Consider the following 19,169-nt stretch of genomic DNA (forward strand, 5'->3'; position numbering starts at 1 on the left):
TACAAACTTTTACCCTGAAGAGAGTAGTACCCATAACTCTTTTGTTTTTACATATGGTTAAATTGAGCCCTGGAGAATTTTAATAATTTATTGCTGACCTAGCTTGTTTTGCTCAGTGGTTAGAGCACCGGCCCCTGGACTGAAGGGTTGTGGGTTCGATTCTGGTCAAGGGAACATACCTCGGTTGCAGGCTTGATGGAAAAATATCTTTGGGTGAAGATTAACAAAAAAATAAAAATAAAATAATACCAGAATAAACTGTTTTTCCATGCTGCAAACTGTAAACCTACTTTTGTTCCACCCTATATTTTACCCATTGTTAGCTTGTAAGCTCAGTGAGAGAAAGGTTCTTGTCTGCTTCTTTTTAGTTCCCATAGTTTTTAGCAGAACACTCACATATGTGATAGGCACAGAACATGTATTTGTTGAACGATTCCCTCTTGCAGGGTCACAAATTTAAATGGATTAAAAACAGTGCCCCTTTTAGAGTTGCACAGATTAAAGGAAGTGGAAATATATTTCATATTATTAAAATGTACTGAAATTACAGATTTATTTTTTTAAGCCAAAGAAGTTGGATTTTTTCCAGTGCTTAAAAATTTGTCTTACTTTGAATTTTTATTGATGCTTTATTAACTCATCCTGTCCCATCTCTGAGACATGAGAAATAACATGAGATTGTATTAATCAAAATGACCTTACCAGAAATCACTACCAGGCTAATATGCTAAGTGTCCAGTCATCTGGTCAGCCATTCAATCAATCAAAGCATAATATGCTAATGATATGCTAAGACCTTTCAACTGCTTGCTATGAGGTGCACTGACCACCAGGGGGTAGACACTCCGACTGGTAGGTTAGCTTGCTGCTGGGGTCCAGACAATTGGGACTGAGCGAGACTGGCCAGACATGCCCTGGAGCCGTCCCGCAGTTCATCCCCAACTCCGATTGTGCACCGGTGGGGGTCCCTCGACCTGGCCTGTGTCCTCTTGCAAACCGGGACCCCGGGGGATTTTGGAGAGCCAGTTTCAGCTCAACAGTGGAATGACTGGTCACTATGATGCTCAGGACCACCAGGGGGCAGACACTCAACACAGGAGTTGCCCCCTGGTGGTCATTGCACTCCCACAGGGGGAGCGCTGCTCAGCCAGAAGCCAGGCTCACCGAGCACAGCAACTGTGGCGGGAGCCTCTTTCGCCTCCACAGCAGCACTAAGAATGTCCCATGGGGGGCGGGCCTAAGCCATCAGACAGACATCCCCCGAGGGTTCCTGAACTGTGATAGGATGCAGGCTGGGCTGAGGGTGTTCCCCTGTCCCCCCTGAGTGCACGAATTTCATGCACCGGGCCTCTAGTCTTTATATGTTAACCATGGCTAATTTTTAAGTATAGTCCCAATATATCCTTGGTTCCATGAATGCTTGGGCTTTTTCTAGTAAGAAAGACATAGTTAAAATGATTAGCATGTTGCTTACTAGACCATGCAGTTCCATTGCCAAATGCAAAGAATTCTTAACTTTTTGTAATATTGGAGGTTATGTGGTATAGCCCTGAACAGTATTGTAAATTCCTTACAAATCTCTTAACATCTCTAGTTCTTTAAAGTCAGAGCCAAAACCAAAATTCCTGTCTGACGACTCCTACTGTAATATGCTGACTTATTTAAGGAAAACTGAATTTTCAATCTTCCATGTCTAATTTATAAATAATTTGCCAAGAATAGCATTTCAAATTTAGTTTAAAACAGAACTATTAAAATAATAAATTGTTGATTTTATAAACTTACTGTTCAAAAGCACTTGGACATTGATTTCCATTTGAATCGTGATTTTCACAAAGTCCCTCTGGTTTTGTTGAGTAAATGGAATAGGTCACACTTCTGTGGGTCTTTACATTTTCGGCATTAAGGTAGTTTATGAAGCAGAATTTAAAAGTTGAAGACAGTTTCATCTTTTAGTCAACACAAAAATTGCTTTTCTAAAAGTAACTGTATGTAGGAGGTGTATGTTTCCTTGGAAAACAGTTCAGCTCCAAAAATCCATTTAGTAGAACTTCATATGTGGAAGTTTATATAGGATCACTTCTTTGAAAGGCTTATGGTGTAAAAATCTGGAAACATAGTTTCAGTTGGGTGTTTGGAAAGAAAGGAGAATGGGGAGAAATGGAATAAAAGTTATCTAAAATAATACATAGTCATGGTTGCAGTAGTCTTACCTGCAGGAAAACAAAGCATATACATTTTGCCAATACTTAAAAAATAACAACTTTGTTTTAAGAAAGTACTAAAGTTTTCTTATTGAAAGGTTCTATAGATTAATTAATTAGCTACATATTCTAGGATAGCTGTCATAAATCATGCAGTACATTTCTATAAATCAAATAACATTTTTCTAATTCACTTCTATTAAGTACTTCCTTTGAGGGGACGGTATCTTTTCTATAGTGCATGCTATATATTTTAAAATAACTTAGTTTATTAAAAATAGTGTTCAAATCTGGTATTCACAATATAGCAATAAATTAGAAAATATAAACATTGAACTTAAAGCAGTTTTTCTGAGTTCAATTCAGTAAATGTATATAGGTAATTAATTTTATTAAATAACATTGAAAAGATTCACCTTTGCTGTACTCTGCCTTCTTTTTGGTAGCTTTGGTACAGGTATTTTCTATTAATACAAAGAATTTATAAAAAGACATAAACACATTTTCAGATTTTATTTGCTTTATAAATGATTAAATCTTATCAATTTAAGTAATAGAGAATTAATTTCATATGTAACTTTCCTTGCCTTCCTCTAATACAAGCATGTCAAAATCGCAGCCCACAACAAATATTTTTGCGGCCCAGCCAATATAATGGTATGTAAGAAACATTTTAATAAAAATTTCATAACTTAATTTTTATAATATCCTGTTACACATAATTATTAATAACGAACTACAATGTTCGCTAATGACTGATTACTATAATCGTGTTGCAATTCATTTCCCTTACTCGCCAGCGCACCATTTCTCTCCACCAGTACTAGCAGCGAATATTTTAACAGCCAATTGTCACATCATTAGTCTTGTACTGACTTGCTTGGTGTGCGCAACAGAAAATATTTTGCTCCCGGAGAACAAGAAAAATAGGCTTATTTGCATTATGCTTATTAATTTGTGCAGTTATTCAGTGTCTGGTAAGTTAATGTTCAAGAAAATATATTAATTTTTATTAAAATGTTCTATTATTTTATGTTAATGATTATTTCAGCCTTTGGTATTCAACATGTCTCTATCGAAATAAACCTACGTTTCTACAAACATTAAACCTTTTGTTTTTTTTTTGTGGCTCATATAAACTTAAACCTTGTTTATTTGGCCCATGTTAGCCTTTGAGTTTGACATGCTTGCTCTAATATCTAGAGACTGAGGTATGGGTTTGTTCTTCAATTAAAGGAGAAAGACCTTGGTAAGAGCACAGAGAAAATTGTGTCAGAATACTTAGCTTGATAGACAACAAATTTATTTTATTATATTGCCTGTTCTTTTACTGGTTTTCTACAAACGTATATAACCTCATTTTGTTAAGGTGTAATCAGTATAATCTAATAAAATTTTTATAGTTGAAGTTGATATGTGTATTGAGGTGTGTGTGTACATTATATACATACATTTGAATATGCGGTATAACTGATTTCAGTGAAGATAACTTGTATTTCATACCAGAAGACTATTTTTGGCATCAGAAACCTGGAGCATTATTAAATTTCCAGTATTGATTGCATAAATCTCATTATGCTGGATTGGACATATCCTCCTATATAATGAAACCCTAATATGCAAATTGACCGAATGGCAGAACAACTCATCGCTATGACGCGCACTGACCATCAGGGGGCAGATACTCAGCGCAGGAGCTGCCCCCTGATGGTCAGTGCTCTCCCATAGGGGGAGCACCGCTCAGCCAGAAGCTGGGTTCATGGGTGGTGAGCGCAGCAGCAGTGGCAGGAGCCTCTCTCACCTCCGCTGCAGGCAGGTGGACATCTGCTGAGAGGTCCCGGACTGAGAGAGGGCGCAGGCCGGTCTGAGGGAACCCTCCTCCCCCCAGTGCATGAATCCATGCACTGGGCCTCTAGTGATAAAGATAAATGATAAGTATTTAAGGTTAACAACCAAAAGAAAAATTGTACAAGGAAAAAGATAAAGGGAAAAAGGCAGTGCAACATAGTTATTGATTATTGGAAAGCTGAAGTCTGTTGTTTAGAACCTCAAAGTTTTAACACTTTCTTTAGTAAATCTTAACACTTTAGAAAATTAATACAGACATGTTGAAGGTGTTAAGAATGTGTTAGCAAGGCTTTCAAACAGTTATGATATCCTAAAAACTAAATAATAAGTACCAAATAATTGTAGAGAGTATTACGTGTTGCTCATAGATGTTTCTAGGTATACCAGGTGTACCGGTTAATAATTCGATTTTGTAATCAAAGAAAACACGATAATTTCAAGAGAAACATCAAAAGTGCTTTATTCAAAATAATGTCCATCACTAGCTACACATTTCCCCCATCTTTCAGGTAATTTGTGGATACTGTCCCAGTAGAACTTTTCTTGTTTTGAGGCAAACCATTCAGAGACCCAATTTTTCACTTCTTCGTACATTTTGAAGTGCTGCTTAGAAAGTGTGTGTGCCATCGATCGGAACAAGTGATAATCTGAAGGAGCAAGGTCTGGTGAATACAGCAGGTGGATTAATACTTCACAGGTAAGATCTTTTTTTTTTCATTTTCAAAGGAAAAAGTTTAATATAAAAGATTCAAGATTCACATTATGATAAGTGATAAAATTAAATATTCTCTTTTTTTTTATTGCTTAAAGTATTACAAAAGGTATTACATATGTGTCCATTTTATCTCCCCGCCCTAGACAGTCCCCTAGCCTCCCCTATCCCCCAGTGTCTTATGTCCATTGGTTATGCTTATATGCATGCATACAAGTCCTTTAGTTGATCTCTTATCACAGGTAAGATCTTTTAACGTGTCTTTAACTGGTTTTGAAGTGTGTGATGGTGTGTTATCATGAAGCAAAATTACTTTGCCATGTCTTCTGGAACATTCTGGTCGTTTCACCATCAAAGCGTGGTTCAAATTGATTATTTGTTGTCTGTAGCAATCAGTATTAATGGTTTCATAATACACCACACCTTCCTGATCCCACCAAATGCAGAGCATTGTCTTCTTTCCAAAGCGATTTGGCCTTGCAGTTGATGTTGATGGTTGACCTGGATCAACCCATGATTTTGTGCATTTGGGATTCTCAAAATAAATCCACTTTTCATCACCAGTCACAGTTCAATGCAAAAAAAGATTTTCTTTCATGCCATTGAAGCAACATTTTCCTGATGACTTTTCGGTTTTCCATTTGTCTTCCATTCAGTTGATGCGGCACCCATTTTTCTTCCTTTAAAATCTTTCCCATTGCTTGTAAATGATCAGAAATGTTTGTTGAGCAATGTTTAATCTTTCTGCAAGCTGTTTTTGAGTTTGGCACGCATCTTCATCCAATAATGCCTGTAATTGTTGGTCTTCAAACTTTTTTGGTTGACCTGGACATTCTTTGTCTTTCACATTGAAGTCATCACTTTAAACCGTTTAAACCAGCGCTCACAAGTATCTTGAGATGGAGCATGTCACCATAAGCTTCCCGAAGTATACGATAACTCTCAGCAGCACTTTTCTTCAAAATAAAATAATGAATTAACACTTCCTGCAAATGCTCTCTTTTTGGCACAAAATTCGATAAAAATGTATATGATGTTAACACCTTCAGAAAATTTGACATAGGGAGTTTTGAAGCTTACTGTCAATACAACAAAATAGCATACATATCAAATCATATATATCAACATATGTGTAACTTCATCTATTGAAAAAAATCCACATTATTAACCGGTACACCTGGTACTTCTGCAAAAATATTTTTGGTACTGCATTTGAGTATGACAGAATAGTTATTTAAGTTTTAAAGTCGTGTGCCCAAATGTGCCTTTTGCTGTGGTTACCCTGGAGATTTTAAACTAACGCTTATATGATTTCCTTAAATCCTTGGACTTTTGGATTGTTAAGAGTTCAGGAGGAATGTATTTGGTGTAGGGTGCAGGGGTAGATTTTTCTCTCATTTATAATTGAAGTTATTTACATTTTTTAAGTCAGCATTTATATGTTTTGCTAGTTATGGCTGCATTATTTCTTCAGAGTCAAAAATGCACAACAGTTCATTTCTTTGAACACTTACCTCCCTTAGGCTGGATTGATTTGGTCATAAATTTAAAAGGATTAAAAAGTAGACTAGGTTGTCGGGGAGATGGGTCTACGTTTCATAAATTGAACTAGAATGTTTAGGATTGTAAGACTGGGACATTTATTAAAGGTCAAAATGTTTTAGGAAAAAGAATGAGGTGATCTGTAGCATTCTTTCCTTTTGCTCAATGATTATTAACAAAACTGATGAAACAGGCTTGCTTTCTTAATTGATTAGCTTTAGTTAACTTGGTAGAGGCAGATAGAGATGAAACTAGTGCTGCTAGGAATTTGTCCCTGACTTGTATAGTTCTGTATAGAATTGAAATGCTACTTTAAATCAATGAAAGTTTCACTGCTCAGCTTTTATAATATTGAAAAATCCCTCAAACATCTTTTCCAGGTTTATTTTTTACACAGCATTTCTCACCATCTGATTTACTTTCTCTCCCCTGTTCCCTCACACTAGAATATAAGTTCACAAAGGAAAAGTGTTTTACAATTTTATTTTGTATATTTCTTTATCTTCAGTAACTTGAACAGTTATGAAACTGAAATACAAATATATGTAAACTGTTCAAATTGAAGATATTGTTGGTTTTAGAAAAGTGATTATTTGTGAATTTCCTCAGGTTATATTGTTATATAAAATAGAAGTAAAATCTATTGCACTATAAAAATTCTGAACCCAGTACTTACCTTAAGAGACATCATTCTCATATTCTCATTTTGCCCTAGTAATTGTTGATTACTTTGGATTGACCATTATGTATTGTGATTTCTTTTCTCTTTGCTTCTATACAAAATCTGACACCAGCCAGTGACACAGTCATTTCTCTAAAGGTCTACCGCAATTTAAACCTTTGCAAAATGGGCAGATGATCTGAATAGACATTTCTCCAAAGAGAACAAACAAATAGCCAAGTGACATATGAAAAAAAAAATGCTCAAAGTCCCTAATCATCAGAGAAATGCAAATCAAAACCATAGTGAGATTTATGAGGTATCACCTCACACCTGTCACAGTGGCTATCATACAAAAATCAACAGACAAGTGCTGGCAAGGATGTGGAGAAAGGGAACACAAGTTCACTGCTGGTGAGAATACAGGTTGGTGCAGCCACTGTGGAAAACTATGGAGTTTCCTCAAAAAATAAAAAATGGAACTTCCATTTGACCCAGCGATCCCACTTCTGGGAATATATCCTAAAAACCCTAAAACACCAATCAGAAAGAATATATGCACCATATGTTCATAGTAGCATTATTCACAATAGCTAAGATTTGGCAATAGCCCAAGTGCCCATTGTTAGATGAATGGGTTAAAAAAGCTGTGGGACATTTACACTATAGAATATTATGCAGCTGTAAAAAAACAGGGATCTCACCCTTCGGGACAGCATGGATGGACCTGGAAAGTATTATGCCAAGTGAAATAAGCCAATCTGAGAAAGACAAATATCACATAACCTCACTTATTTGTGGAAAATAATGAACAAAATGAACTGACCAACAAAATAAGACCCAAAGCATGGAGGTGCGGAACAGACTGACATACCTTGATGTGGGGTTGAGGGACGGGAAGAGATAACCAAAGAACATAATGCATAGCCCTTGGACACGGGCAATAGGGAAGTGAAGGCCTGGGGGAGGAGTGGGGAGGAGCTGGGAGGAGGAGAGTAAAAAGGGGGAAATGGGAGATATCTGTAATACTATCAACAATAAAAAGCATTTTAAAAATTAAAACTTTGCTCCTACCATTTTTCTTATCAGAAAAGTTATCGTTCCCCCCCCCCCCCCCCCACACACACACATTAATCAGTACTATATTGCAGAGCACATTCTCTTATTTTAAATGTCATGGCAGTGCTCGTTTGACGTTTATTGGGATGTTTAACTAAACTACATTTTAAACTCTCAACTATCTACTATCTTTACTGTGTAAAGTGATACAGCCTTATTCATAAATTCCTTGAAGGCTTCTAAGATAGAAAAAAACTTATCTTCTCTGAAAATTAAGAAAAGGGACTATTAAACTATTTAATAACTATAACAGCAGTTAAAACGAGAGCTGTGTAGTGAGTAATAGAGACTCTCCAGGTAAAAGATAATTTTGTTGAATAATATTCTGGTCTTGTATCATTTTTTATTGATATCTGAGAAAGAAAGGGAGAGCGAGAGAGGGATAGAAACATCAGTGATGAGAGAGAATCATTGATCTGTTGCCTCCTGCACACCCCCTACTGGGGATCAAGCCCAGCTGCCGGCCCGGGGCCTTTCTTCCCTCCTGCGCCGCCCCCTGGTGGTCAGTGCAAGTCATAGCGAGCGGTCGAACTTCTGGTCAGTCGCACTCTCGAGGGGACAATTTGCATATTAGCCTTTTATTGTATAGTATTACTTTTAATCAAATTAAGTTGAGTGAAACTGTAATGAATGATAGTATAGGCAAAAAAAAAAAAAAGGAGGGGGGAATTGAGATAAAGTCTTTTAAACATGGTTGCGGCCAGGCTGGCATTGCTCAGTGCTTGAGCATGGACCTATGAACCAGGAGGTCACAGTTCGATTCCCAGTCAAGGCACATGCTTAGGTTGTGGGCTCTATCTCCAGTGTCGGGCGTGCAGGAGGCAGTTGATCAATAATACTCTCTCATCATTGATGTTTCTATCTCTCCCTCTCCCTTCCTCTCTCTGAAATCAATAAAAATATATTTATTAAAATAAATAAAAATGGTTGCTTACACTGTCTACAAAGGAAGTATTGTGATGATAAATTTTATTATCTTCGTTTTCATTAAAATGACTGGAGAAGATGGAGAAAAGTGTGGATTTCTGCTTTTATTTGGCTTGACTTAGTATTAATCTCAAATGGACTCATTTACCTATTATTATTGAATCATTGTAATATTGTTATTACTTTCACTTCCATTTTCTCCCAGACCAAAAGTATGCACAACATTTAAAGCACATAAATTGTTTTGTTGTTACTGTTGCTTTCTATTACTTTTGATATTTTTCTTAAATACTGTAGTTTAAAAGAGCACAGATCATTAAGTATAAAAGTCAATAACTATCACAAATGATAATCAAAATTATTTGATAACTTTAAAAAAGAATTATTTTACTCTTTGGAAATATAGGGTAAACAGTTTGGGCAAAATTTCAACAAAAATAGTAATTTCATGTAAACTGTATCTGGGATTTTAAAAAATCTTGTCAACAGGTATCTCAAAATTATTATTGAAGCACAGTTTTTGGTTCATAGTTTCAAAATGTTATCCATGATTTTTGCTATTAATTTTTTTTTTAACATTGTACAAGTATTCCTGAATCTTTGCTCATGGGAAGAGAAAAATAATATAAAAAGAGGTGAAAGTCAGCATCCTATACATGTCTACCAAATCTTCCTCTATTTAGAGCTACCACTTACAGTATACTAGAGGCCCGATGTACGAAATTCTCAGCCCTGCCTGCCTCACCGGCCCTCACAGCCCTGGCTCTGGCTTCGCCCGGAAGGTCTTCCTGACAGTTGTTCTACTGTTCAGTCAAATTAGCATATTAGCTCTTGATTATATAACTTCCCATACCTTTTTCCGTGCATATACCTTTACAACAATGTTTTTTCTTGTTTTAAACATAAATAAGAGGTCTATTTTATAATATGTTCATGGCCCACTGTTAAAGTTTTATGTCATTACATTATAGATTTTATTTGTCTTTACTGCTATAATTTCTTTAAAGGTCCTCCTAATGATAGATGTTTCCAGTTCTTTGCTATTATAAAAAATTTCTACAGTGAATATCCTTGAACATACATACATCTTTGTGAACTAGTCAATAGTAGTTCAGTAAGAATTTCTTATTGATTAGTACTTTCTCTGTATTCTAGAGGTTACTGTGTTAATTATATGTGGCAGATATTTTCTCCCTGTGCACTTGTCTTGATGGCTTTTGCCATATAAACGTTTTAAGTAATTATGTAGTTTAGTCAGTTGACCTTTTTCTTTTTTATCTGTTTTATGAATTCTGAATTTCTAAATTACTTTTATTCCTTTCCAGAGATATTTCCACTTTAACTTTTAACTGTCACTTGTAAAACGCTTTTTTTATAGAATCCTGTAAATGATGGCAAAATGTATTAGTATGTGACACATTCTGATGGTATGTAGTAAACACATAAGGAACAGTGAAATGTTGATGGTCAATTTCAGAGTTACAAAATAAATGTAATGAAGTCTGGAAAAGCATTTTGGGTTTTATGTTATTTATACAATCATTGTAGGTAATTTTAACTATTAATAAATTCATTTTGACAAGTAATATGCTAGGCACTGAATGATAACAGTAGTCCAGAGATAAGAAGTAATCCCTTTCATTGTGAATCCTTTACACATGATGGCTTCCCCAGTTATCAGAAATTTCTCTCATTTCTAGGTAGCTGCTGCTGCCATCCAGTTCTGATAACCCAACAAATATACTAAGCCCTTAGCACAGCAGGGCTCAAAAGTAAAAAAACATCAGCCTAATTAAAATTATCCACAATTTTGCAATTTAAAATTTCAGAAGTTTGTGTGTGTGTGTGTGCGCGCGTGCGTGTGTGTATGGTGTTGCATACTATACATAGTGAGAGGAATCAGAACACTAATATTTTCATGTGTTTGGAGCCTCCAGTTTGGCTCTGTGACTAATTATCCCACCTTTCTATCTTGATACCCCACAACTTTGGCTCTTGAAACTTGGGCTGATTTTGCCCTACCTCCAGTAATTTCACATGGAAGTAGCTTCTAATTTTTCTGTTTTTTCCCCCCATATAGTAGGAGGGAATACTCTTATAGGAGGTACCATGAAGCCAGTATACCTTATCATCAGCTCACTTCTCTCTATGCTCTCTTCATTCCTGATTGGTATAGTTTGAAAAATTATAACTTTGCGCTCTCTCTCTCTCTCTCTGTCTCTCTCTCTCTCTCTCTCTCTCTCCCCCTCCCTCCCTCCCCTTGTCAGTAGGGGAGATTCATGGAAGAGAGAAATAGCCTAGGTAGAGTAATCTCTCATTGGGAAGAAATGGCAAGGAAAAAGAAAGTGTTTTTCTTTTTTGAAGGGACTAAAACATTTACAACTCAGCAAATTTGGACAAGTTTTATAATAATTAAGCTACATTATATTGTAACTAGACTTTTTTTAGTGTATTTGCTAACCTATCCACTACGTAATACCTATTAACTTGAAATTTGCCTTTAAAGTCACAAAAAGCACAAAGCACTGTAGTGCTTGTAACACTCTTCCATGTTATTGTAGGTGGCTAAATGACCATGGAATCTGGAGCAGAGAACCAGCAGAGTGGAGATGCAGCTGTAACAGAAGCTGAAAACCAGCAAATGACCGTTCAAGCCCAGCCACAGATTGCCACATTAGCCCAGGTATTAAATACATGGAGAGATTCCAAGTTGCTTCTCGTCCGAGAGGCATATGTTTTTATTACAGAGATATGCATAGAATGAACACAGACATTCTTAGAATATCAAAATTCCTATTTTAGTATTAGACTAATTTTAGAAATGATAGTATTAATTCAGTTGCATATCAGAAAAAAGTGATTTGTTAAACTGATACCCTATCTGTAGCAGCATGATTCAGAAAATTACATTTTAACTAGTGGGCAGATTAATTGTCTCTTAAACAAAGGAAGAAAACCTTATAAGTGCTTTTTTTTCATATCATGCAAATTTATTCTGGGACATAGGAATGCAGAGAATCTGAAAGGCTAAGTTTATATGTGCTTAAACTAAAAATATAGGATAAGTAAATAAATTGACACACAAGTAAATTTCAAGGATGATAGTTTTTGTTTCCTGTATATTTTAAATATAATTCATGACTCTTTCATTTTGTCTTTGTCTGAAACATTCTATCTCTAAGGTTATATTCTCTCATCCTTATTTTTTGTTATTAAATATTTTTCCTTAAATAGTTTATTTTATTAACAACTGTTTGAACGTATATGAGAAAGATGGCTAATATAAACACCAAATAGCAAAAATAAATATGCTAGGTAAGAGTATGATATTGCCTGTTTCATGTGAAGTCTCCCAGGAGAAAATAATCCTAGCAGAGGCTCTGGGATATCATACCTCAGCTTCCCAACGAGTTTTAAAGCTCTCCTAGAGGAGTCACTGAGCAAGAATAGCATCTTAGGAAATAGAGGGCCAACCATTGAGGGTTACCACACTGAGTTAAAGTGTGGGCCAAAAACTGGACCTCCAGCAGGAATATAATTGGGCTGATCTGTTTTCTCCTGAGGTCACTCAGGCCCACCTCCAGTCTTGAGGAATAGAAGACACATGAGGATGAAGTAAATGTATTCAGATGAGCCAGGTGCAGGAACAAAGCAGGAGAACCAGGGCTTTATCAGTACATGGTTGAAAAACATGCACAGATAAGAATCTGGGCTCATCCAAGCATTTGACCCTCTAGTAAGAAGATACAATGCCACGGGGGGTTTTGATGGTGACAGCGCTCAACATGTCTCTCACATCACACTATCTTTTCTGGCCTGATGACCTCTAAGTCTGCTATAGTACATCATTCTGGAAATTTCTTCCTCCTACTGACTTTCTTGAGAAGTTTGTGTTCTTAAAATAGGAAAGCATGATTTCCAGTGGTTTCTTGAGCAAGTTTGGGTAAAGAATTCTTGGCAAAGAAATCATTTTTCTTTCAAATTTTAAAGACAAGTAACTTCTAGTGTTGCTGTTTGAGACTAAATGCATCTCTTATTTTGTAACTCTGGTATCTTAAAAAATCTCGTCTCTGTTCATAGTGCTTCATTATTTCATTATTGGGTTACTAGGACCTTGATTTGGACAATTTTCATCCATTGTCCTATTTATTCAGTGGGTCCTTTTGTAGTGGGAACTCATGCTTTCAATTCTGCACAATTTCTTTAAATTATTTGGTTGATGGTTTTTACTCTTTTCTCCCTAGGATTCTTGTGATACAGATGTTATACCTATAGAATTGTTTCTCTAATTTTCTCATCTCTTCTTTCCTGTTTTATATCTCTTTGTCTTTTTGTTCTGTTTTCTGAGAGATGTCCTCAAATTTACATTCTAACCCATCTGTTGAAATTTTTTTTATTTCTCCTGTGTCATGTTTCTAAGAATTCCTTTTGTTCTCTGAATAGTCCATTTGTGTTTTAATAGCATCCTGTTTATATTTCACAAAGGCAATATTTTTTCTTATATCAGAATATTAATTAGGTTTTATTTTAAGTTTTCATCTCTGTACATAGATTTTCCTTTATAGCTTTTCCCCCCTTCCATTTGTTCTGCTCTTCATCTTCCATTTTAGAATGTGATTTGTAGTCATCTGTTCAGGTTTAAAAGTAGGGAACCAAAAAGCTGTGTTGGAAGCTCTGTGGATATGTTTGAGGCTTATAATGAGTTGTGAGCTTCACTTAGGGTGACTGGCAGTATATTTTAGGTCTTTTTTCTGCCCCTTGGCATTGGTCAGGTTCCCCAGAGAAAGAGTGTTAGTATTCACTAGTACTCTGCTTGTACGGTAAAGGCCTAGGTGAATACAGAGGAGACTGAGGTTTAGTACTCCACCTTCAGCAATTCCCTGTGTTAGGCAGTCAAGTCTAGAGACAGTCTCCATCCAGGGAATCTCCACTTCTCTTGCAGCATGGGATACCTTAGTCGTTCTCTCCACAGGGAGTGAGGAGGGGTTTCAGTTGCTTCTGAAACAGCCTTCCTTATCCTCATTCTTTCACTCTACCTTCCAGGGTGTCTTAGATCCCAGACCCTTAAGGATTTTATGGTGCAAATCATGCTTTCCCTGCCTCCACCCTATGAGTTGGCTTTTTGAGGTTTTCTAAGTGTAATACCATTCATCCATCTGCTTTCCAGCCTCCAAATTTCTTCTTTTTTTAATCCTCACCTGAGGATATTTTTTTCCCATTGATTTTTAGAGATAGTGGAAGGGAGGGGAGAGACAGAGAGAGAAACATTGATGTGAGAGAGACACATCGACTTGTTGCCCCACCCCACCCAACCCACACCATCTGACCGGGCTGGGGATCCAGCCTGAAAACGAGGTATGTACCCGTGACCCTTCAGTCCACAGGCCGATGCTCCAACCCCTGAGGCAGACCCGCTAGGGCCAGCCTCCAAATTTCGTATTCTTTTCCATTCTCATGCTTGCATGATTATGCCTGTAAAAACAAAATCAGTTTCATGAAATTTAATTGGAGATTCAGGAAGGAGCAAAATTATTATACACATGTTCCATATGTCATTCTTACTACGCAGTCCTCTAGCACTTAAAACTTTTGAAAACAGGGTAGCATGATGTTTGAGTTTTAGGAAAGCTAATTCCCATTTGTATACTTTTTTGTTCTTTTTATCTCTAATTACAGTTGTTTTCACTTGCTCATCCAAGTCTGTAACACATACATCATACATTGTCAACATAATTTCCTTTTGTCATTCCAATATCTGCTTTTGTTTCCATTGTTAGTCTTTTTTTAATATATATATATATATTAATTGATTTTGAGAGAGAACGGAAGGGAGAGGGAGAAAAACATTGATGTGAGAGCAAAACATTGATCGGCTGCCTCCTGCACACCCCCTACCAAAGACTGAGCCACAACTTAGGTGTGTGCCTTGACCAGGAATCGAACCAGCAACCTTTCTGTGCATGGACGACTCCAGACCAACTGAGCCACTCTGGCCAGTACTTATTGTCAGTCTTTAATACTAGAAAAATAGAATAAAATTGTCAAATCCAAGATCAATGAACAGGAAAAAATATTCAGCCTAACTAATAAAGGAAGAAAATCTGAAACAATAATGAGATATCTTATTTTACTTTTGGAATTTGCAGAAATTTTTTTAAGTGAAAATGAAAATATTGTTGGTTTTGACTATGAGAATGTAAATTTTTAAAAAAATATATTTTATTGACTCTTTACAGAGAGGAAGGGAGAGGGATAGAGAGAAACATCGATGAGAAAGAAACATTGATCAGCTGCCTCCTGCACACCCCCTACTGGGGATGAGCCCGAAACCAAGGTACATGCCCTTGACCGGAATCAAACTTGGGACCCTTTTCAGTCTGCAGGCCGAAACTCTATCCACTAAGCCAAACCAGTTAGTGCGAGAATGTAAATTTTTATGAACTTAACTGAAGAGTTGGATAAAAGGGTAATTATTATTGTAGCTTCTTGAAATAGGCAAATTTGAAAACCTAAATATGGCCCTAGCTGGTTTGGCTTAGTGGATAGAGCGTCAGCCTGTAGACTGAAGGGTTCCGGTTTCAATTCAGGTCAAGGGCACATGCCTGGGGTTGTGGGCTTGATCCCCAGTAGGGGGCATGCAGGAGGCAGCCAATCAGTGATTCTCAGAATTGATGTTTCTATCTTTCTTTCCCTTTCCTTTCCTCTCTGAAATCAATTATATCTATATATATCTATATATATAATAATAAGGAATTTATTGAATAAATTATATACTTTATTATGCAACCATTAAAAAAAAAGACTGTTAATGGAATGGAAAAGTATTCATAGTGGATTCATATGATAGATTCCATGATAATGTATTACAAAAATTGAGTGTATATATGTACCTTTAAAATCACCTACATCTACAGCAAAATTATAAAAAGTGATTAGCTCTGAGTGGTAGGAATATAAGTGTCTCATTTTATTTTTGTGTATCTGTATTTTATAAACTTATAATGAGAGGAGCCATCATGTAGAATGGTCAAGGTAGAAAAGGAATTATTCACTGAGTTACTTAGCCCTAAAGAATAGTCAGAGGAGGACATAATTCAAATATTAGAAGAGCTTTTATATGGAATTGATATGAATTATTCTGAATAACTTAAGATTGGGGTTCAGTGTAGGGAAATGTGTCTTTCGGTCCATGAGCGTTTATAAACAGGTCCCTATGTAACTAGTGGAGGGGTAGTCCATGGACCACATTTTGAGAACCAAGTAAAACTGAACAAGATTTATAGTGGCCAGAGAGAAAAATGACTAATTAGGAAGGACTTCTAACTGTCCAAAGATGGAAGGCTTATGGTTTTAACCTCTATCTTCAATAGAGATCTTCTCCACAAGCTTCACAGTCAAATATCAGATCAATTCTTTCATCTTCCACCACCACCCCCACCACCCAAAAGTTTCTCCTTCTTGTGTTCTCTGGTTCAGTTGATAGCAGAGTCTACCATTTGTTACCCAAAGATGAAATATATGGATCATCTTTGATTCCTCTCACCTCCTTCAACCAATCATTTATAAAGCCCTTACTGGTCTGCCTCCTGAATTTTTATTAAATTGCTTTTCTCATTCCCATCCCTACCACATCTAGTACCTTCTTTCTGCCTTTATCATCTCACTTTAACTACTATTTAGGTTTTCTCAATTGGTCTCCTAGCCTCCACTTTTTTCTTCCTGTGACATAAATATTTTTCACATTGCACAAAAGAGATCTATCTAAAATGCAAACCTCACCATGATCAGGAGTTCAAAACCCTTCAATTGCCTTTCCCAAGCTCCTCAGGATAAAGTGCAAGTTCTTTAATATGACATGTATAAGAGTTTCATGACTAGCATATTCAGCTCCTGCCTGCCTCTATTATTTCATCTCCTCACTTCCTACATTTTAGAGTAAAACACATCTCCAGTAGTACTGACTGCTTGTCATCCCCATGCTGTTTCTCTGCTTTTGCCAGTGCTAGCCTTTCTGCCTGGAATTCTATGCTTATAGCAACATGCCTAACATGTGTTCTTTGTTGCAAATTTATATTCTTCCCTGGTAGCCTCCTCTCTTGGTGGGATGGGATCACCCTCAATGTGTTTATTTTTATCTTTGCAAACCTCATTATTTCACTGAAGTATATTTATTTGTGTCCTTTTCCCCATTTCTTCACACACATTCCCCAATCTATATTTCTCATTTTTGTAGTTTCAGATCTAACATTGTTCTTGGCATATAGGTCCCCAGTAACTGTTCACCAAATGAGCAAATAAAATTCCTACCCCAAATTTGTGCTAGCATAGGAATAGTTAAGCACCATCTGATAGACATATGGCATAAGAGCCCTTTGTACCTACATATTGACTCATTAATAGTGCCTTCTTTTGTGCCTCAAGGAAAAAATGGTTTCTCTTATATTTTCTAAACTCTGCTCCTTTATTCCTTCAAGAGGAAAATAAATCCTTAAAATATCAACTATTACCAGTTTAGTGATTTATTTGGGGGGTGGTAGAAATTTTTACCTTATTATATCTATTAATACTTTCTCATTAATGAAAGGCATACTATTAATTAGTTTAAGATAAAACTATGCTGTGTATTATAAAATGTGCATTTGTTATAGACTTAGTAGCTAAGTTTTGCCCAAACTTGAGAGCAATTATATTTCAGAACATGATTTATTTAATACATGTTACTAAGAAGACTTTTATGCTTAGGTCTAGCATATTGCTTGACTTTCAGTAAATTACTTAATCTCTTTGAGGGATTGGCTTTTCTCTTTCTAAAATGGATATAATCCTGATTACCCAGGCTTGATATTTTTGAAGAGCAAAATGAGAAATTGGGTATGAAAGCAGGTGGGAAAATGTAAAGTTCCATACAAATAAAGTAGTATTTAGTTTTCAAAGGAAGTCTGTTATATAATTTGTTATTACATTAAATAGTATTTTGACTTTTGTCATTTGGGAGGAGTTGAAAAATGGGGACGAGGAGGTATTTGAAGTCTTTTTATTTTTTAAGAATATTAAATTTAATCATTAGTTTCTTTCACACCAATGAAAGACTTACCTAGCAAAAAGGTCATCATTTTGCTGCTAAATTTTGCTTTATATTCAACATAAGTACTCCCAAGAAGGTATCTGTGATGGTAATTTTTTTCCATGTTCAACACAATAGGTATCTATGCCAGCAGCTCATGCAACATCATCTGCTCCCACCGTAACATTAGTACAGCTGCCCAATGGGCAGACAGTTCAAGTCCATGGAGTTATTCAGGCGGCCCAACCATCAGTTATTCAGTCTCCACAAGTCCAGACAGTTCAGGTATGTGTATAAAAAGTTCTGCATCTATTTTTATAACTGTGGTTTATAGTCATATCTCTATTCTTTCATTAGTTATGAAAATAGGGGCATTATGTAGTTCAGAGTTTATTTTATTTTACAATAAATGAATATGCTGCATCTGTATAGTCACTTTTATAGGAATGCATATACCCAAGAACAGACATAGAAGAAAAAGATTTTCTTAAGCTATAGAAGAAAGAGAATTGATTGGGGGAAATCTTTAATAAGTACATGGGATAAAATGAAAATGTTTGGGAGAGACTGTAAGGTTCATGTACCTCAATTAAGGAAACTTAAGAAATAAAACTAATATCTTTGTAACTATTTTCTAAATATGCAACTAAAAAAATAAACCCTTGCCAAAAATTAACTAATAACCGTACCTAAGATATTATTGAATTTAGAGATTACATAAAGCATTTGTAATATGAGCTATGTTTAGCATTCTAAGTTACAGAATATAACTTTGAAATAATGATATTTCAGAAAGGGCACCTTAAGAGTCAGGGATTAGACTACACATTATCTCATTCTTTAGAGAGATTGTTCCTTTGAGTTGGATCCAAAGGAATTAGAGGCACGTAGACCTCTGAAGGTGACTACTCAAATGTAGGGAAAACCTAGAGCAGTATACATCTTTGCGGTGAGCTTATTGAAGAAGAAAAAAAAACTTGAACGTTCATTCAAGTAGGCCATAACCCCAGCCTCCCATTTCATATTTTTGCTTCACAGTCTTCCTGTAAGGACTTAAAAAGACTTTTCTCCGGAACTCAGGTGAGTCCTAGG

The 19,169-nt window shown here is 36.1% G+C and overlaps 1 protein-coding gene across 5 annotated transcripts in view; it reads left to right on the forward strand.

The window, feature by feature from the left end:
• The window catches only part of CREB1 (cAMP responsive element binding protein 1), a 53,745-nt gene that overhangs the window by 10,885 nt on the left and 23,691 nt on the right, over window positions 1-19,169 (forward strand). For 2 of the 5 annotated variants that reach the window (XM_081095179.1, XM_081095181.1), the window contains exons 2-3: window positions 11,575-11,696; window positions 18,216-18,362. In XM_081095179.1, coding sequence (XP_080951305.1) covers window positions 11,583-11,696; window positions 18,216-18,362 — 261 coding nt within the window. In that variant the 5' untranslated portion in view covers window positions 11,575-11,582. Of the gene's footprint in view, window positions 1-4,561; window positions 4,750-11,574; window positions 11,697-18,215; window positions 18,363-19,115; window positions 19,158-19,169 lie in introns of all 5 variants that reach the window. The other 3 variants (XM_081095177.1, XM_081095178.1, XM_081095180.1) reach the window with 3 other exon arrangements.

This window comes from Myotis nattereri (assembly GCF_964212035.1).
Source record: "Myotis nattereri genome assembly, chromosome: 7".
Taxonomy (NCBI): Eukaryota; Metazoa; Chordata; class Mammalia; order Chiroptera; family Vespertilionidae; genus Myotis; species Myotis nattereri.